The sequence below is a fragment of the Galeopterus variegatus genome, unplaced genomic scaffold (genome assembly GCF_000696425.1).
Source record: "Galeopterus variegatus unplaced genomic scaffold, G_variegatus-3.0.2 Scaffold4985, whole genome shotgun sequence".
NCBI lineage: Eukaryota > Metazoa > Chordata > Mammalia > Dermoptera > Cynocephalidae > Galeopterus > Galeopterus variegatus.
The window spans coordinates 41,021-63,101 of record NW_007731096.1 but is presented as its reverse complement, the minus strand read 5'-3'; the positions used below and the strand labels follow the sequence as shown (position 1 = coordinate 63,101).

The window sequence follows — 22,081 nt, the reverse complement described above, 5'->3', positions numbered from 1 at the left end:
GTATTGTGAATAGAGCTGCAATAAACATGAGAGTGCAGGTATCCCTTTGAGATGTTGGTTTCCTTTCTTTTGGATATATACCCAGTAATGGAATTGCTAGATCATATGGTAGTTCTATTTGTAAGTGGTTTGAGAATCCTCCATACTGTTTTCCATAAGTTCTATTGGTATACAGTAGTGCTAGGCATCTGTAATTAACAATACTTTACTTTATGTTGTCAAGTGGCTGAAAGAGAGGAGCTTAAATGTTCTCATCACAAAGAAATTATAAATTTTTGCAATGATTAATTTGCTGACTACCCTGGTTTGATCACTACAGTTGTATATATGTATTGAAATATAACTCTGAATCCCATAAATATGTACAGTCAATACATTTCAGTTAAATAAAAAAAGTGTGATATAGATGTGATATAGTCATAAGGATGGTAATTAATATGACTAGTGTTGTAATATATAGAGTTATAAAAGCTATAAAAGTGAATGTAACGGTTAACTAAAGGAGAAATAATGTCACAATATTGTGTCACCTTGGTTGAATTTTTTTCCAAGATTTCATAATACTAAACTTTGATTCATCATAAAATTCATTTATTCATTCATAAATTGCAGAAAAATTGGCCACCCAATGTTGGGTGTATGTAAAATGTTCATCAAATTAGGGATGAGCAATTTGATTAGGAAGTATATTAGTCTGTTTTTGTGTGGCTATAACAGAATAACTGAGACTGGGTGATTTATAAAGAAAAATGACATCTATTGCTTACAATTTCTGAGGCTGGGAAGTCCAAAGTCCATCCGGTGATGGTGACGGTGACCCAGGGGTCTCACATTGTAAGGTGGTAAAAGCAGAGAGAGAAAGAGAGAGACAGACAGACAGACAGACTCTCCTCTTTTAAAGCCCTTAGAACCACACCCCTGACCACCATTTTTAATCCATTCACTACTGCATGGTCCTACAATCCAATCACCTCTTCAAGTTTCCACTTTTTGATTGCCATAATAGGATTTCCCACCCTCTTAACAATTACAGTGGGGGCCAAGTTTCTAATACATAAAACTTAGGGAAACAATTCAAGCTTCAGTGAGTTTTGGGGGAACACAATTCAATCCACTACAGGAAGTTACTTTTGATTTTATTCCAATAAAAGGATTCTTTCAAATTATGTCACTTTTAATGTTTTGAATATATTACATTTTCTTCAGAAATCTTACAATATGACTATGATCAATTATTCCTTGTAAAAGTTTCTGAAACTTTTTGCTTCATCTCATCTACAATTTGAGTTATTTTTAGTTACTTGTGTATTCTGTATGTGTAAGTGTAGTATCAAAGACCAAGAAAACTGTCTTTAAAGTGAAAGTATAAAACATCTCAATTAGGCCAGATTTGTTAACTTAATTTTCATTTACCTTATCAGGCTGTGGAGTATTCCCAAGAAAATCATTACTGGTTTCTACAACAGTGTCTTGCAGAGTTAATACTGGCTCAGAATGCTATCAAAGAAAGAATATTACAGTGAAATCTGTATAGAAGCAGTAGACAGATTTGCAGTGCAAGCTTTCGTCTTGAGTGCTTTATTTTTCCCTGACCTGAGTAGCAGTTATTAGATCATCGTATCACAAGGAGATAGTCAGTTCAAAGCTCCGATCACAGATTCTCAAGTCTGTCATTAGGTTTGAACAACCAGGCAATTTTGGCATATATCTAGAGGGTTAATAGTCTAGAGCAAAGGCAAAAGCTTTAAACTATACATTTTTTCTTGCAAATGTTCAGTTTTTTTTTTTTTTAGGAGAGCAGTTTCAGTGTATAGAATCTAAGCTCTTCTTAACCTGTTGAACTGAGAAACCAAAGCAGCAAAACAAAAATCAATAAAATTAAAAAAAAAAAAAAGAATTACAAAAGACTCAAATTGAACTTCAAGAGAAGACATCTACAGTATCAGAAGTGAAAAATACAAGAGATGGGATTGGTGGCTGATGAAGTTTGGTTGTGTTTTGCCCTCCAAAACGCATATGGAAATTTGATCTCCAATGTAGCAGTGTTGGAAACTGATTGAGTCATGGGGGTGGATCCCTCTTGAATGGATTAATGTGCTCCCTGGGGGAGAAGGGGGAGTGAGTGAGTTCTTGCTCTGTCAGTTCCTGTGAGAGCTGATTGTTTAAAGAACCCTGGCACCTCCTCTCTCTCTCTCTCTCTCTCTTTTGCTTCCTCTTGCCATGTGATCTGCTTGTACCCGCCAGCTGCCTGCTGTTTTCCGCCATGAATAGAAGCAGCCTGAGGCCCATGCCAGATGCAGCTGTCCGAGAATCGTCAGCCAAATAAACCTCTTTTCCTTATAAATTACCCAGTCTCAGGTACTTCTGTTATGGCAACACAAAACTGACTGATACAGTGGCAGATTAGATATTGCAGAAGGAAAGATTAATGAACTTGAGCACATAGCAATAGACACTATCTGAAATGAAATATCGGGAGATAAAAGAATAAAACAAAAATAATACACCACCATTGAACTATAGAACATTTCCATATATGTAATTGGAGACCCTGAAAGGGGTGGCTGGGTGGGAGGAACAAAATATTTGAAGAAATAACACATGCATGAAGTTTTCGAAATTTGACAAAAGTAATCCAGAAGCCCAAGAACCCCATCAACCCTCAAGCACAAGAAACATGAAAACTACACCAAGGCACATCATAATTGAATTGCTCAAAGCCAGCAATGAAGAGAAAATTTTTAAATTAAAAGAAGGCAGAAAAAAAAAAAAAGGTCATGTACAGAATAAAGATAAGAATGACACCAGATTTCTTGTTGGAAACAATGAAAGCAAGAAGACAATTGATCTACATGTTTAATGTAGGGAAAGAAAGAAAACCCTGTCAAGGGCCGGCCCCATGGCGCACTCAGGAGGGTGCATCGCTGGGAGCGCAGCAGCGCTCCCGCCGTGGGTTCGGATTCTATATAGGGATGGCTGTTGTGCTCACTGGCTGAGTGCGGTGTGGCCAGTCACCAAAAAAAAAAAAAAAAAAAAAGAAAGAAAACCCTGTCTATTGAGAATTGTATTCCCAATGAAATGCTTTTCAAAAATGAAGGCAAAATAAAGTATTGTTAATTGGAAATGATGAATGTGTTCATTATTTTGATTGTTCTCTCTTCTGTTTTTCTGGGTTGGTCTAGCTAAAGATTAATCAATTTTATTGAGCTTTTCAAGAACCAAGTTTTGATTTCATTTTTTCTCTATATTTTTTCTGTTTTATTGGTTTCTTCTCCTTCCATTTTCTTTCTCTGTTGTTTGCTCTTTAATTTTAGATGTAGATTTAATTTAGATTTCATCTTAAGAGTTGGAAGCTTAGGTTTTTGATTTGAAATCTTTTTTTTTTTTTCCAGTATAGGTACTTAGAGCTATAAATGTCTATCTAAGTACTGCCTTTGCATCCCATACATTTTGATATATTGTTTTTATTTTCATTCATCTTGAAATAATTTCTAGTTTTCCTTGTAGAAGGGAAAACTTTCTTCTTTGATTCATGTATTGCTTAGAAATGTGTTTTTAAATTTTCAAATATTTGGATTTTCCAAATTTTGTCAATTTTTTTTTTTTTAAAGATGACTGGTAAGGGGATCTTAACCCTTGATTTGATGTTGTCAGCACCATGCTCTCCCAGGTGAGCTAACCAGCCGTCCCTATGTAGGGATATGAACCGGTGGCCTTGGTGTTATCAGCATCACACTCTCCCAAGTGAGCCATGGGCTGGCCCTCTTCTTTTGTCAATTTTTGATTTAATTGTTATGGTTGGTGAATATACTTTGCTTGATTTAAATTGTTTTAAACTTATTGAGACCTGTTTTGTGGGCTAGCATGTGGTCTGTCTTGGAGAATGTTTCATTTATGCTTGTAAAGAATGTGTATTCTTCTGTTGCTGGATGGAGTTTTCTGTAGATGTCAATTAGTTCAGATTGATTGATAATATTGTTCAAGTCTTTTATGTCATTGATGACTTTGTGTCTTTCTTCTAGCAGTTATTGAGATCTTTGACTAATATTGTTGAGTTGTCTATTTCTTTGTTTCTGTCAGTTTTTGCTTCATCTGTTTTGGGGCTCTGTTGTTAGGTACATGCATGCTAATAATTGTTATATCTTGTTGATTAACTTAACCTGTTAACATTATAAAATGTCTAGTTTTTTTTTTCCCCCTTAAAATCTGTTTTGTTGGTTACTGGAATAGCTATTCTATCCTTCTTATGATTACTTTTTGCATGCTATATCTTATTTAATCTTTTTTCCTTCATCCTCTTTGTTTGAATCAAAGTGTGCCTTCTGTAGACAGGATATAGTTAATCATTTTTAAAAAATCCAGTCTTAGAAATAATCTCTGCTTTTGATTGGTGTATGTAATCCATATACATTTAATGTGTTTATTAATATGGTTGGAGTTCTGTCTGCCATCTTGTTAGTTTTTTATATGTCTGTTTTTTTTGTCTTCTACTCCTGTTATGTGGTAAATAGATATTTCCTAGTGTACCATTTACTTTCTTTTTTTTTTTTTTTTTTAACTATATCATTTTGAGTGTTTTCTCTTTCTCGAGTTTCTCTGGAGATTACAGTAATTAACATTTAACTTAAAACATTCTACTTCAGAGTAAGAGTACCTTAATTCCAGTAATACACAGAAACTTTGCTTCAGTGTGGCTCCCTTCCCTTCTCACTCCTTTTTGCTATTATTGTCATGTATGTTAAAATTTTACATAAGCCATACAATGTAATTTTACAATTACTGTTTAAATGCATTTTTCTTCTAAACCAGTTTCTATAAGAAATGATAAAACATATATTTGCATTGTCCTTTATATTTACCTAAGTAATTCTTTTACTTGCACTCTTTATTTTTTTGCTTGGATTTGAGTTATGCTCTGGCGTCATTTCCTTTTTAAAAATATTTCTTGTGTGGAAGATCTCCTAGCAACACATTTTCTCAGTCTTTGTTTATCTGGGAATGTCTATTTTTTTTTTTTTTCCATGTCCGGCAATGGATCACAACCCTCAGTGTTGCCCCCGCACCGGACCGGGGACCGGCAACGGGATCGCAACCCTCGGCGTTGCTCCCGCGCCTCGCTCAGCCAGTGAGCGGGAACCGGTCTGCATGTGGGATCCGAATCCTCGGGCGGGAGCGCTGCCGCGCTTCCCAAGCGGCGCACTATCCAGTGCGCCACCGGGCTGGCCCGGGAATGTCTATTTTGCCTTCATTGTTGAAAGATAGTTTTGCTGAATATTGGATTCTTGGTTGACAATGTTTTTTTTCTTTTAGCATTTTAAATATGCCATCCCACTGCCTTCTGTCTTCCATTTTCTGATAATAAGTCAGTTCTTAATCTTGTTGAGGTTCCCTAGTATGTAGTGAGTAATGTTTTCCTTTTGTTGCTTTTAAGATTTTTCTCTTTGTCTTGGCTTTTGACAGTTTGGCTATGATGTGTCTAAGTGAGGATCTGTTCAAGTTTATCCTTCCTGGTGTTTGTTGTATCCTTGGTATTTGTTAACTTTCTTCAATATGTAGATGAATGTTCATCAAATTTGAGATATCACTTCTTTTCATTAAGAAACCCCATTGCTCTTAATATAAAATCCAGAGCTCTTGTAGTCTGCAAGTCTGTGCATGATTTAGCTTCTGCCTCCCTCTCCGGGTTCATCTTGAATTACTTCTCTTTGCCTACTCTTCTCTAGGCATAGTGGCCTTCTTTCACTTCCTGGAAGGCACCACGATTCTTTCCATGTTAGAATTTAACATAAGCTGTGTTGCTTGTATTACTTTACTGTGCTTCTTCATTGGTAACTCCTTATTCATCATATCTCAGTTTCAATGGCATTTCCCTACAGAAGCTTTTACTCACTTCTACTCAGACCCCAACAGGTTTCCTGACCATTTTGGTTATTGCACACTGTTTCTTTCTGCAAATTCTTATCATATTTACACTGAAATGAGTATTTGCGCAGTTATTTAGGGAGTGACTACATCTTAATGTAGCTGTAATATCCTCGAAGGCAAGGCATTTTCTTATTCACCATTGTATCTTCTAGCATAGTGCCTGGCAAATAGGAAATTCTCTATGAATATTTTTGAATGATAGAATAATTCTATAGTACTGATAAGAGTTTGGATGTGTGTCCCCGCCAAAACTCATGTGGAAATCTGATCCCCAATGTGTCAGTGATAGGAGCTGTTTGAGTCACTGGCGGATCCCTCATGCATGGATTAGTGCTGTCCCTGAGAGATGGGGGGATTAATGAGTGAATTCTTGCTCTATTAGTTCCTGCGGGAGCTGGTTGTTTAAAAAGACCCTGGCATCTCCCCCTCTCTTTCTCTTGCTTCCTCTTGCCATGTAATCTGCTTGTACCCTCTGGCTGCCTGCCACTTTCCGCCATGAGTAGAAGCAGCCTGAGGCCCATGCCAGATGCAGCTGTCCTAGAATCATAAGCCAAATAAACCTCTCTTCTTTATAAATTACCCAGTCTCAGGTATTTCTGTTATAGCAACACAAAACTGACTAATAAAAGTACATATAAATGGGTTCCTGATCAGAGGGAAGGAGAAGACCCACAGGGAAGGCTTCCTGGGGGAGGTGACAATAAGTTGAATCTTAAAGATTGTGTAATAAACAGCTAATATTCAACATGGTAGCTTTAGAAATATCAAATAGGTTTATCTGTCTGGTATGTCAGTACTCTACACTGATGTCAGTATACAAGTATTAATTCTGAAGGTTTGAACATGTGAAGAATTCAGCCATTTGAAATGGCACTAATAATATGCATTATTACATTTATATTTGTAGCTGTGTAAGGAGTGGGACTCAGTATTGAGACCTCTTGCTAGTCTGACTCTGAGTTTGATTTCTAGCTTTAATAAATAAACTGTCTTGTTCCCTCTCCTTGTCTCGGTCATGTGTTTCTAACTCCAGCACCCCGGGAACTAGGCTCTGTTCTGTTTTGATCAGACCCAGCTCCAAGTTCCCCTGAATAAGCTCTTGACCTAAAATCCAAGCCTGGCAGCTGGGGAACTGTCATTTGATTTGCTACAATATTTTTCTGATCTTTTGGGAAACAAGTTGGGGATAGACATTCATAGCATTATCACAGTGTGTGGTTAGACACCTGTAGCATATCATAGTAGCTGATATTCTGGGGAAGCAAAGTTAAATTAATTTCAATATATTCTATTTAAGAATGGAGTAGCTCAGTTTAGAAAGAGTTGTATCAATAAGCTTGGACCGCTGAGGGCTATTTGTCTACTGTCTGTGAAAAATTTGATTATGAAAATGAGCAGAAAACTTTGTTCCATGAGAGTTCTTTATTGCCAAGATTTTTCTATACTACATTAAGAGCTCAGTTTAGAAAGAGTTGTATCAATAAGCTTGGACCGCTGAGGGCTATTTGTCTACTGTTAGTGAAAAATTTGATTATGAAAATGAGCAGAAAACTTTGTTCCATGAGAGTTCTTTATTGCCAAGATTTTTCTATACTACATTAAGTCTCCACAGATATTTTAAAAATTGCCCTCCCCTCCCCCAACACACACACTTTTTAAAGGGCAGGAGCCCTAGAAAAATATTATAGGGCTGTGCTTCTTTCTTAATCTAAGATTTTGTTAGCTCTAGAAACAGAGAACTTTAGAGATCACATACCTTGAGCTTTCAGGAATGTCCACCCAAGGATGATTATTAGTATACAATATTAGTTACTGCATAATAATAATAGTAGTAATAATGATTATGATGGTGATCTCTCATGTAGTCAGAATTCAAGCAAGATAAATTGAATATATTTTGGAAAAGATTTGGTTCTGCATTTGTTGGTCTCATGTCAAAGATATATATTGGATGGATCTAGATGGAATGGATATTGTATCATAAAAAACAAGAATGTTAATAAACTTTTAAACTTTAAACTTCTGTTAATACTCAGGAGGCTTAGCATACTGTAGCCTATTGACGTAATGTGCTGTATTTCCCAGTGAGTTACAACTGAAGGAAGAAAGTCTGGTTGAGTAAGTAGTTTGGCATATGCTTCTTGAATTGTTGGCTATTTTGGTATCAACTTTTACATTGAGAGTTTCATGTTTTAAGGACAAAATGTTTACTGGAAATTATAGCTTGGAAAAGAGAGCCACTTTCCTGCTTCAGCCAAAAGCTAGGTAAAGCATTGATGTGGGGCAGAGTAGCTGTGGAGTTTTATATTCAGATTGTATGAACAGTAAACAGAGCATCAAAATAACTACTTGCACATTGCAACAAACACATCATCATTTGCTTAAAAAAGAGTTATAATTACAGCTGACGAAGCATGGACACTATAAAAAATGCATTAGTTTGGCTTGACACATTAATTACCTGTTTTTGCAGATGTTTTTATGTATTGTTGTGTGAACAGTTTACAAAATAATTACAGGAAAGTCATATGGAAAATAAACTAAGTGGGTGGTTTCTCATCTAAATATTTTCATTCATGTGAATCTGTGCAAGGCACAGCTGCTCTGTAGCAAAAGCAGAGAGAGAGATGAGGACTCTCTAAGGGTTTTTTTTTTAATTAGAAGATCTCTGTCATCAGTATTACCACATTTTTATATCTTTAGCAACACAGTTTAAAAACATTTAATTGAGAGGGCTGGTTTAATCTCTGTGCTTACTGAAAAATCCTTGATTCTGATCAGAACTGTAGTATCTTGGTAGTATTTTAACTGTAGTATTTTGGTTTTAAAATAAACCAAATGAAACAAACAAACAAAAAACCCCGTAAATGGAAAACTACTGTTATTAGGCAGTTGAGTTACACAGTTTTATATAACTTAACAGCTTCTTATATTTTATAATTAAACTTTAAGTTATGTGTAAGCTTTACAGAAGTTCAGCTTATCTATTCTATCTTATGAAATATTGAAAATGCAAATTTGTTTTTTCTCAGAAACTATGTTGCCATTAGTGGTCTGAAAGTGTGTTTCATTTGAAATATAACCAGGTTATTGTGCAGGCATATTATACTTTTACAAACTTTTAAGAAATGCATCTTTTAAAATTGTAACTGTTAAACAATAAAAAATTGTAGACTTCATTCTTTTTACTCAACGGTTTATAATTGCTTAGAATATCTGTGCTGTATTTTCTTTGTTGATACTGTTATGACAATTTTTCATAAAATAAAACCAAAATGTAGGTTCTTTTTTCATTCTAATCATACCACTTTTGGACTGTGTTCCCCTGTATTCCTTTTTTTATGCATTCAGCTTCATAGGTGGTGAAGACAAGAAACATAAATACCTTTTCTCGACATGCATTTTATGTAACTATTGTTTAATTAGAGAAAGTCACTAACTATCCTTCTACAGAGAGGTAATTGAGGTGTCCATAGGTATAAAGGTATTGTTATCAGACCTTGTGATAGTGGTGGAAGGTAATTCATTTACTTGGCCATTCATTAGTTTAATAAAATTTTATAGAAGGTCTTCTACATATAATGTTCTATGACAGTACTGAGATGACTAGAAACATTGAGATGACTGTGCACCTGGAGCATAATAGATAACTCCGTAACTATTAGGCATCTCTCTTGAAAGAGTGGGGGCAGGAGGGGTAGGAATAGTGGTCTGGAGAACTTTTTCACTCCAGGGGCTTAAAGAAAGTTAGTTGGTGGGGAGGATTTTCTTTGTCATACTGAAATTGGCTTCAGATATGATATACTCTAGAAGTATTGCTTCACACATTCTTTTGAGTTTTGTTTAAATGTGGCAATTTATATCTCATGTTAAAGCAGTCTGAAGAAAGATGGAATAGAGTGTGTTCTAATTCTGATACACTAAGTCAATTTAATTTTTAAAGTAGGGGATGTATTAAAGGAGTTTGTGAAACTTCTAGGATTGAGAATAATAAACTGCTTGTGATCAGTAATTCTTTTAATCAGTTTACTTCATCTCATAGGAAAAATATGTGAATCAATATCATGGCATCAAGAAAACAATTGTTGGACTCTAGATTCTTCCATAGATTTGCTACTTCTCTTAAGATGTTTCTTTTAGCCAGTGAAGGAATGAGCAAAAACCTTTTTGGGGATTGGGGGACTTTCCATATTTACCAGTATGGCAGATAAGCAGTTCTTAATTTATGTGGAATTTTATTTCCTAATTTTCCCTTATCTTAATCTCATAAGGTAAAACTTTAGCTCCTTGGTTTTGATTTTGTATTCCTTTTTTCTTCACTATCTGTCGTCAGCTCTTTTAAATCTTTTTATCCTAATCTTTCAGAAGCCATTTGACTTTAGAACCTAAGGGAAACTTAGGGGACTATCTTTACTATTGTTGTTGTTATTATTATTATTATTATTATTATTATTTAGACAAGGGTTTATCATCACTGAGAGACTGGTCAGGCAATGTATTTCTGAAGGGAGTAATTGATAAGTCTTCTGGGTACTCTTAAAATTGCAAAACAAAAATAGGTTAGGGAGCAGAAAGAAATTGTTGGATCTAAAAGAAGCCTGCCTTTGTAGGCATTTAACACTGATTTAATCACGTGCTAGTTTTCATTCAGTGTTACTGATAGTAGACTAACTGTTTAACCACATTGAAAGCAATCATAATTGAGGTAATGCCTGGGTGTGAATATTATTTTGACTTTTGCTTTGACTATTCTTTGGTGACTCTGAACTTCTAGGGGGTCACATAACATTTGGCTTTGAAAAAACATTAATAGGGGGTTGGCTAAATGCAAATGGAAGCAGATTCCCTGACTGACCGGTTCATGTTATACACTGAAAGGTTGATGGCTTCAGAGTTGTGGTAGATGTGTGGAACTGTAAATTACTGTTCTTCTCAAGGTTGCCTTTTGTTGTCAGAACACTTAGCAGAAGGCAGAAATGGTGGACTATACCTGAAAAGAACAAAACACCATTAAATATAATAAATCAGCACTTAAGAAAAAAAAAATACAACTATAACTACCAAGGCCATCTCAAACAGGAGTATTCTTTTATGTAACTGAAGTTGTTTAAAAAAAAAAAAAGTAACAGTAAACAAAAACTCATTCCGGCAAACCCAGATTGATTTGGATATTCTTTCTAACCTGGTAAGTCTGAATGAAATCAAGCATGCTTGACTAAGCACAGCGGCATAGAACCTCTTGGAGAGAATTTGTGCAGTAGAGAAATAAAAAGTAACAATAAACAAAAACTCATTCCGGCAAACCCAGATTGATTTGGATATTCTTTCTAACCTGGTAAGTCTGAGTGAAATCAAGCATGCTTGACTAAGCACAGCGGCATAGAACCTCTTGGAGAGAATTTGTGCAGTAGAGAAATAAAGATTAGAATATAAGATGTGACGGAGTAGACTTGTATGTGGGGATTAAGTTCTGTCCATGTGGTGAAAATCAAGTATAGTCAAAATATCCTTAAACATTCCTTAAAATTGAACCCAGATTGATTTGGATATTCTTTCTAACCTGGTAAGTCTGAGTGAAATCAAGGATGCTTGACTAAGCACAGCGGCATAGAACCTCTTGGAGAGAATTTGTGCAGTAGAGAAATAAAAATTAGAATATAAGATGTGACGGAGTAGACTTGTATGTGGGGATTAAGTTCTGTCCATGTGGTGAAAATCAAGTATAGTCAAAATATCCTTAAACATTCCTTAAAATTGCCCATGAAATATAGATATGGTCTAAATTGGTCATTCTTCCTCTAGCATTGCTTTTCTCTTATTGAGCAAGTGATGAGGGTGTTAGCTATATTCTTTTTAGTGACTAAGGGTAGAATAGCAGACCTAGAAGAACTTTTTATTCTAGGTTGTGAAATTGATTTTTATTAGTTCCCAGAGTAAAACTGCCTTTTTTTCTTTTTAATGGGTAAATGAGAAAAGGCCTTTGTTTTCCAGATAAATCTTTGGGTAACCAATTTTGGAGACCAGTTTTTCTCAGAAAGGCCTATTCTCTTTTACTCAGTGTGAAATATACTTCTTTGTAGTCCTAACTTTCCTGTGTGTCTGTCTATCATCTTGAGCGTCTCTCCTCTCTGTTTCTACTCTGCTATGTTGTCTGACAAGCACCGTTCTCAGTTTCTTATGTTTATTTTCTCTTCATGTTTCTTCTCATACCCATCTGTACTTGTCTTGTGCTCTGTATTTTTCTTATTCTACTCAGAAACAGTAGAATAATCAAATTCAAATTCAGTTACTTTTATTTATATTGAAAGGTAACTTAGAATAATGGCAAGTACTCTGAAGTATGGTGTAAGACCTGGTTTAGGTTCAGGCTCTTATATTAAATATGTGACTGAGAAAGACGTGTCACATTCCTGAGCCTTAATTTTCTTAATTGTAAAGTTGAGGAAATATATCTCTTGTAAATAGATAATGATGATATAATGGAGGGGTTTCAAATGGTGGTGGCTTATTGGATAAGAGAGAATTTCCATATTCTATTATCTGTAGACCAGGCGTTTTATAAAACTTCTTTTAGTTACTGAAGTCAGAGTTATGCCCTGAGAAATGGAGGATAGATAGTCCAGTGTTCTATAAATTTCGTGACAACTTTGGCATTTCTCTTTATATCTACTCAGCTGCACCCAATCATTTCACAGCTCATACTCTGGAATCACCCTATATCTATCCTTCCTGATCAGGAATTGAGAAGGTGGAGTAAAGAAATACAGGTTGTCACAGGCCACATAAGACATCTTTTATGATATGCCAGAACTTTTTGACGTAAAGGTTATTAAATAATGGGAACAGTTTTTCTCTTTTGAATGCCAAAGCCCAGTGAAAATTCTTGCTGTATCTTAGTGATTGACAGAAATGTAGAGAAACTTGTTGAAGGTATTGGTTTACTTTTGGATAGAATATAGACTATGTATCCACTTTGAAAAGCATTTAAGTGTCTACCTGGCTATGTTACTGAAGAAATAATAGCTACATGATCTAGTATGGGATTGAAGTTATTGTTTTCCTTGAATAATAGTCATTGTGGACTGTGTATGTGTTTATGTTTGTTTTAAAATGAAGAACAAGTGAGAGGAAACCAAGGAGGTTAGAGTCAGTCAAACATTTTTTAATCAATTAAAATCGGTTTAAAGTCATATTTATCAGTAATTTAATCAGTTAGAATTATTCTGGAAATCTATATATTCATCTTTTTTTCTGGTACTCAGAAACCTTAGTAAACATCCAGCAGCAGAAAACTGCAAGAAGTTGTTTTCATCTTTAGCTGCTGCTATTGATCAGCAGTGGTTGTTCCCTTTCAGGGGCTGATAAGGAAGGAGTGATAGTGTCTGTATATAAAGTTACATTTTAAAAGCCTTCTAGCATTCTCATCACTTCCTTGTAGTTTCCATGGAAGCAGTAGCAGGAGTCCATTTCAACTACTGTCTTCCGGTTCTTGTTTCTCTGTTACTATGGAGACTGCTTAAAAAGCAGCAGGAAAACCAAAAGTTTGAAAAGCAGTGATTTGAATACAAAATATGGTTTTAACTGTAGCTTTAACTAGCTGTTCCATAATCTTGGCATTTTTGAATTTCAAGGTATTTTATGAGGAAAGTTGATTTTTTTGAATAAAGCAAATTTTGAAGCTTTCTTAAAGCTTAAACACACTGAATTGAAAAACTAAAGTTCCACATTTTCTATCAGAGTTGAGCCTAAGGTGAATCAAAAATTCTAAATGGGGGTTTAAATTAGGGCTTGAATGGCATAACCTGAAATGAGAACTAATGATAATGGGAATAGCAGTGTCCCAAAATAGTAAACCCTGAACCAAAGAACTAGTAGTGTGTTGAAATAGTGAATAGCTGTTATTTATGTGGCACATTTTATCTTCAAAATATGTTATAGTTATTTAGGTGATTTTCACAGATAGATTATACCCATTTTTCAACTGAATAGAATAACCCTCTAAAACCTTGGGTTTAGAAAGTAAATTTTAAGGACAGAGGCAGAAGCATACTGACATTTTAATTGAGCTTTGAGGAGTTGGGGAATTAATAAATATAGATTGTTACACAATTAAAAAGCAATAGAGGTTTCCCCCCCACCAAGACCAGGTATATTTATGAATTACTCATTAAGGAGAGAAGCAATGGAATACTCATGTAAAAGCTGTGGAAGGAAAATTATTTAGCAAAATCGCAATCCCAATTTTGTTGCAGTTTTTCTTTGAGGTCTGTATTCAGTCAGGATTCTTTGGTTTGCTTGGCCAAAATACAAATTTGAACTACCTTAGGCAAAGAAAGGCAGGGATGTAGGTTCACCTGAAATCAAGGACCTTGGAAACACTGGTTCTCTTCTCTTCCTCTTTCTTTTTCTTTTTCATTTTTTTTTGGTCTCCCATATCTGTTTCTGTCTGTGTCAAGTTCCTTATTTCAGTTTTTTTTTCTTTGCATCAGCAGAAACTGCTGGCAGTGTCCAGTCCATTTATTTACAGCTTCAATAACAGAGAAGTTCCAGTTTGTGCAGTACCAATTCTTCCCTTCTCCAACTATGGCCAGGAGGGTAGGGTCCTGTGATTGGCCCAGCTTGTGACAGTGAAGTCCACCCTTGGCTAACTAGATCTTGGTGACTAGAGAAACAGATATCTGAAACAAGATAGCAGCTTTTATTCAAACCACATGGTTAGTTATGGGGGGAAGGAATAGAAGAGTATGAAGGTGAGGAAGAACAGGCATTTTCCAGAAGAAGGAGGAGAAGATGCTGTTCCAGGCAGAAATAAGAAGAGAATTTCCATGATTAGTCTTTTGGGGAAAAATATTTGCTTTATTACAATTCAGTTCAGCAAACAAGGAAACATTATTTTGTAGGATTTGGTTTGAAGAGAAAAACCAAGGTTTAAAAATTTAACGGTTTAGTGCTTCCTATATGACTGGTTCCATTGTACCGTCTATGAATATTGTGTCCTTTAATCCCCACAATCATTAGAAGTACATATTTCCACTTTAGGGAATGAGGAAGAGGTTTGGAGAATTGAGATGACTTATCATAGGTCACAAGACTAATGAGAGGCAGAGCCAGAATTTAGATAACGAACCAGGGTTTTTGGAAGGTAATCCAGGGCACTTTTTACTATCTGATACTTGCTCTCTTGGTTAACTTCATTCAGAAGATTCATAGAGTGAATTGTGAAAACAGCACTATGTATTAAGTGCTTTGATAAAAATAAGTCATGAATGGTATAGAATATCATAGAATAGTATTTATGAAAGGAACTTTAGAGATCATATAGTATAACTGGTTTTCAAACTTTTTGGCTTTCATCCATGGAATCCTTTCTTCAGATGGAATGCTATAATTTAGTCTATTATATAAAATTATCCTATTCTGAAGAGGAGAGAGCACATTAACCACCTCTTTTTTGAAGTCTTGAGGAGTTCTTTGAAGCCACTTTGAATACCCTTTGTTTAGGGAAACTGAGACCCAAAAAGGGTAAATGACTTGTTCACTTTCACATAATTTTATATTATATGGATTCAATCACATTCTTGTTTTCAGTTGTAAGGTAGTTGACAACTTATCACTAATATAATAACCATGAAGCTTACAAAAATCAACTAGAGTGAATTCAGGATTATTGCCTTGGGTTGAGTGTACCCCCCAAATTTAATCACCACTGTAACTGTTGAGGGTGAGAAATCCCATTATGGTAATTGAACAGTCGGGCCTTGAAGAGAGATTGTAGGACCATGCTGTCGTGAATGGATTAACAGTGGTGGTCAGGGGTGTGGTTCTGAGGTCTTTAAAAGGAAGAGTGCATGAGAGATTAGTTTCGCTCTGCTCTGCCATTTTCTGCCACATGAGACCCCTGGGTCACTGTTGCCACCGCCAAGACCCTCACCAGATGTGTTCCCTGGACTTTGGACTTCCCAGCCTCTGAAACTGTAAGCAATAAATTTCGTTTTCTTTCTAAATCACCCAGTACCAGATGTTTTGTCATAAGCAACGGAAACAGACTAATACAGTTATATAAATAGTTTTATTCTCTAGTTTGGTGGTACTGCTACATAGCTCACCACATATCAATTCCAAATCATATCTAATATTAAACATTTGTTGCATTTGTTTCTACTTATTGAGTTGGATAACAGTATACTGTCTGGATGAGGGCTAGTTTTTTTTGTCTTCAGAGCTTTTTGCACTATATTTCTTATATATTTGACTCCTCTTAAAATACATCAAGTTTTCAGTACAAATTTAAATAGGAGAGTGTTAGAATTTGGGCAAATGAAATTCATGGGTGTGATATTTAGACCTCAGTGATATTACTAACTTTCATGTCTTTTCCAATTTTGAGTATCTCTTCATTTCAGTCAGAAATGTGAATAAGCAGTGAATTGGGTGAAAGGAAGTTAACCTTCAGATTGGATAACAGAAAGTTTATTTATTTTTCACATGTCCAGACTTTTGTATTGTCCTTTTAGGTGAGTCAAGCCCTACCCGTCGAGAAGCTGTGAAGAGAAGAACAGCAGAGTATCTCATGCGGGCAGAACATATCTCTGGCCTTTATGGAAAACCTCAACTTGATGATATATGTCAGGTATGCCTTATGTTTTGTTTTACTGTCTTGTCTCTCAGCTTTATTTCTAATTAGAATGCTTGAGAATTTTGGTCTTTGGAATTTTATTAATAATTTTCCTAAAAGTTATTGGTGGAAAGAAAAGCATCATAGCGAACCACCAAAAGTGGAATAAAACAGGTGTTGCTTTCTCCTTTTTTTTGGCTCTTTGTTGGTTCCTTGCAGTACCCTTAGAATGACCATAATTTATGCTGTTATGATATGTCTATATTTGAACTTTTAAAAGTTTAATTATGATTTTTGTACAATTCCTATACAGTTTTACTAATTCTAAGCATGAGTCCTACAAGTACTAGCAGGGATATTTAGGCTATTTGGGACTATCCCTAGTCTTGTCTGAAAGACAGATGAACACTTAAAACATTAGAAGTATTGTGATTTATTATTGTTTTTATGTCATATCTATCTGGATTTGGCAAATTTCTGGAAGAAACTGTTTTTTTTCTTTGTATCAAACTAAGTTTTTTTGATGTAATCTAAGGCTTGTATCTTTTAGAGATGAGCAAAATTGTTTGGTTTATTTTCTTATTTGAACTAAGAGTCAGACAGGCTTGTTCATATATAACTCCATCACTTGAAGCCATAAAATATTGGATAAAATGCTCAATCCCACTTGTCGGTGTCTATATTGGAATAATGAAGATAATAATAATTCCTTGCACTGGGTAGTTATCAGGATTAAATGAAGGTAACAGAAATTACTCATAAATATGGACACACACACACACGTGCACACACACACGTGCACACACACACACACACACCTCTCCCAGTACCTGCCGAGCACAAAGACAAGTCCAGAAGCCAGAGGCTAGCTTAATAAATTTTAGCCCCATTCTTCATCTCCCCTTCATATACTGTTTCAAAATGCAGTTACCAAAAGGTTGCTAATTAGTATATGATATTGTGTTCTGAGAATTTTTGATGATAAGTGTTTGATCATTTGCTGTAGAACAAAAAGGTTATATTCCAACTTGGAAGTAATATACTGATGTTTCTTGCTGTAACATAATGATTATATTTTAAGTAATACTGTGTATTCTGCTAACTCATTTTCAGATTATGAATTACTGTGACTCTTCTACATTCTGTTTGCTAATCTCTAAATTTCCTCGGCATTTATGTTAATATCCTTTTCAAAAAAGGACGGAAGGGAAAAAAAAACCACTCTCCTCTTTTCTTCTGTCCATTTCTTCATTCCTGAAAGGCTCCAGGTAATTTAAGGAGCAGGTTTCACATAAAAAGGAAATGAGCTTTGTTTGAAGTAAAGGTGAAATCTTAACTGGAGACAGGTTTCTTTCTTTTTTTAAAAAAAATATTGTAAATGACTGAATGATTTAAAAATTAATAATAAAGGGGGATTTCCCTGGAAAAGACTTAAAATAACATTTTTGCTATTTTTAATTGTAGGAATTTTAAACTGAAGATCAATGAAATTTAGAAAAGGACAGTAAATGATGTAATTTAGGATGTAAAAGATTGTGTAGTTTCTAAAGTGTGAATACATTTTTATCATGCAGTTACAAGGTATGAATGAAAATTAATGTGTAGAGAATATGCCTTTCCTGGATGTTTTGTAGATTTTGAGTACATCTGCTATAGTAATATTGAAAGTATTTTTTTATTGTGCCTTTTGTTGGCTGGCATTATTAGTTGGCATTTCTCCATTTTTCTTTAGAAAATATTTTAAAACGAATATTGTTTCACCCTCAGTGAGACACGGGCTAAACAGAGATGGCAATTGGGGCATTCTAAATCAATAATAGGATGGCAGTAAGTGTCAGGCTTGAAATGTGACCTAAGTGAGGCTTGAGAGAGTGGCTATTAGTGTAAGGCCCCATAGAAGACCCCAAAGGAGGCACTCCCTAAACATGGCGTTTTTCTCTTCCGGGTCCTAACAATCTCGCGGCGCCAAGGTGCAGCCTATCAGAAATCATTATCCACCCCTGGCCAATCAACTACCGCCCCGTGTACTAATCACCCTCTCCCGGAACCCGGCTCTATATAAATGTATGCTTCTCCCCCGAATAAAGCGGAACTTCTCTGGTGAACTGTCAGCTCGGGTCCTGTCGTTCTTTCAATTAGGGTTAGTAGGTTGCCCATGAAAGTCTTTGCAAAGCCTAAGATCTGTGGATGAAGCCAAGTTCAGGAACTCTGTGTATTTAGATATCAGTGTTCAGAGTGTGGGTTCTTTATATGTTCTTTGTAGAGTGCTTTCCTTTTGCTCTTGATTACTTATTTCCCCCTAAATGTAATGGTGATACTCTCTCAGGTTGTTCGAGGAGGAGTAGCTAACTCTACTCCAGATGTGATTGGTGAACTAGCAGCATCGGCATCACCTGGGAGGTTGTTGGAAATGCAGAATCTCAGGCTCCCACCTTAGATCTACTGAGTCAGAATCTCCATTTTAACGTGGTCCTCAGGTGATGCACATACACATTGAAGTTTGAGAAGCACTGCATCAACAGATTGTAAGAATAGAAAGAGATATCACTGAGAACAGAGAATAGTAAGTGAAAAAGACTGTGGGCTGGTTAAACAGCAACTTTGAAAAAAACAGCAACCCTAAAACACAAACCAAGGTAAGCTTTCATAGCCTTTTAGGGAATGGTAGAACAGGAATAGTAAGTAGGTTTTAACAGTTGTGCTAACTAATTTAAGTAGTAGCTGCCAGGAGCACTGTATTGAGAAGAGTTGTGAGACAGAAGGTGGGATTAACCCTGAAAGATGAGTGATATGTACTTGCCATCTCTGGGTATATTCTTGCCTCTCTCCCCTCCTCTCTCTTCTCCGTCTTTAGTCCTGGTATAGATGAATACAGCTGCTGCTTCATCATCTGCCATAGTAGCTAATAAATGTAAGTGAAAATCTTACTTTTCATGAAGGAAATCAAACATGTTGCCTAGAAATATACACTGCTCCCATCCCCTTGATAACAATGGGATGAAGTTTTCCCTAACAGTGTTACATTATTTTATAAGTAAGATTTAGTCCCTTCTCAGATATTACCTGGTTTTGTCATCTTAGATTGCTTAACCTTGCTGCTTCCCAGTTTTCTCATCTGAAAAAAGATGAAAATATTGGACTTGATCCCTAAGGTCTTTTTCTGTTATTAAAATTGTGTGGATTTATGTTTCCTTTTACCATCTGAAGAAAGGAATAGATCTATAGGATTTTACCCAATTTAAATGTGCATATAAGAAATACATGATTTTTTTATTGATGATTGTATTTCATGATCGTTCTTTGTTCATTTTTCTGATCTTAAACTTTTATAGAAAGTAAAAGTAGAAATAGAACTTTAACGATCACTTTCCCCATGTTCTTCCCCCATTATAATTTCACTGTTCCCATACTTGTGAGAGTAACCTTACTAAATCACTATTTTCATTGGGTTATTTCTCATACAAAAACTTGTCTAGACTCTGGAGAATAGAATGTAGACATTTCTTCCTAGCATTCAAGGCCTGTGAAAACTGACCATAAGTATGTAAGTTTATTTTCCTCTGTTCTCCAATTTGAACATTTTTTTGCCCATCAGGCCAGTGCTTTTCCAATTCTATATATATCTTTTTCCTAACCTAATTTCCACATAGTATTTAAAATCACCTTTAGTCCCATTTCTTTCTGAGAACGTAGTTCATCATACACTAGACAATTGACTTATCTCTATTGTCCTATATTTTTAAGAGAATATTTTATTGTATTTCATGTATTTGGCTTTTTATGTATTTGGCTTACTTATCTCCTCAAATAAAGTGCGAACTTCTTGAGGTTAGGCACTATGCTCTTTGATTTATGTCCTTTTCAGTTATGCACATAGTGGGTATACAGTAATTATTGTTGAAAGGTGCAGTAGAGATTTTGTAGTTCACTTTCTTTGCTATTGAAATGAACCAGTACCTTTCTTTGCTATTGAAGTGAACCAATACCTTTTTTTGGGGAACTGAAAGATCCAAGGATATCAGTGAATAAGAAGATATAAATAGGGCCGGCCCGCCCCGTGGCGCACTCGGGAGAGTGCGGTGCTTGGTAGCGCAGTGGCGCTCCTGCTGCGGGTTCGGATCCTATATAGGGATGGCCGGGGCACTCACTGGCTGAGCGCGGTGTGGGTGACGCCAAGCCAAGGGTTGCGATCCCCTTACCGGTCACAAAAAGGACAAAAAACAAAACAAACAAACAAACAAAAAGATATAAATAGTAAATAGGATTGTTGGAGGCATTTTCCCATATTTTCAAAGACAAATGCAATGGATACAATTTTAAAAGTATTTTTTCCCCCTATAACTTTCCCTGACATTCCCTTTGCCAGAATCACAAGCATTTCTTACTCTTTCTTGGTAACACAGTGAAGGAGATGAATTTTAATTATCAGAATGTGTTGTGTAGAAAGACTACAAGCATTAGAGTAAGGAGTTGGAGTTCTGGTCTAGGATCTTCCACTACCTTTTTTTTTTTTTAGCTAAAGTCAGACGCTTCTCCATTCTGAGCTTCCCTCTATTCATCTGTAAAATGGGATTATAATAATAACCTCTTGTAAATACAACACTTGGAGTAGGGCGAGGAATAAAGATGAAATCGTGCAATATAAATCAAGATAGATGAGACCATTTCTGTTATATGTCTATTTACATATATAACATTAAAATACCTTGCTAAATGTCTTTATATCCTTAAAAATCCTCTTTAGATTTTAAGCTTTTAGGGTAGGAAGAGATGTGCTTGTTTTTTTTTTTTATGTCCTTTTTGAGACCGGCCGCACTGCGCTCAGCCAGTGAGCGCCCCGGCCATCCCTATATAGGATCCGAACCTGCGGCGGGAGCGCTGCTGCGCTCCCAGTGCTGCACTCTCCCGAGTGCGCCACGGGCTCGGCCCGAGATGTGCTTGTTTTTCATTGCATCTAGCTCAGTACCTCATGAAATGAGATATTAAATAAGCATTTTTGGAAACATATCCAAGATGTATAAATAAATAACGTGCTAAAGATTATCATTATCCAGTTCAATTGCCAGTATCACCAACTTTCTCAAGTGTCTTTATAAAATAAAAAGTTCTTTCTTTTTTTAAATTAAACATCACCATTTCAGGCATACTGAAATTAGAATTTTCTTGCTAAACCTAAAAAAAAAAAAATAATAAGAAAGCAGTTAGAATTGCTATTTTTAGAAAATTTCACAAATGGTAGTGTTCCCTGTTATAAAAGACACCAAATTTATCTAGGCAGTCTTCCTCCATAGTCTCCCTCCTCTCCTTTCTTCTCATTTCTGCTGTCCCTCATTCCTTCCAACTCACTAAAACACTAGCAGCATGCTAGGCACTGTGAATATAAAGACAGATAAGGCACATTTCCTATTCCCATAGAGCTCTCTGTCTGGTGATGTCGGTATGCACAGGGATTTGAAGTATCAAAAATAGTGTCTTGGTAATTCTCTCACCTGAAGTTTAGTTAATCAGGGTATTTTTGATAACAGTAAGATTTGCTCTAAG

At 35.7% G+C, this 22,081-nt stretch overlaps 1 protein-coding gene across 1 annotated transcript in view; it reads left to right on the top strand.

Annotated features, from left to right (window-relative positions):
* Positions 1 to 22,081, top strand: part of LOC103604126 (ribosomal protein S6 kinase delta-1-like) — a 124,945-nt gene that overhangs the window by 101,417 nt on the left and 1,447 nt on the right. The window contains exon 7 of the mRNA XM_008588714.1: positions 16,440 to 16,555. Within this exon, the coding sequence (XP_008586936.1) occupies positions 16,440 to 16,555 (116 nt within the window). The remainder of the gene's footprint in view (positions 1 to 16,439; positions 16,556 to 22,081) is intronic.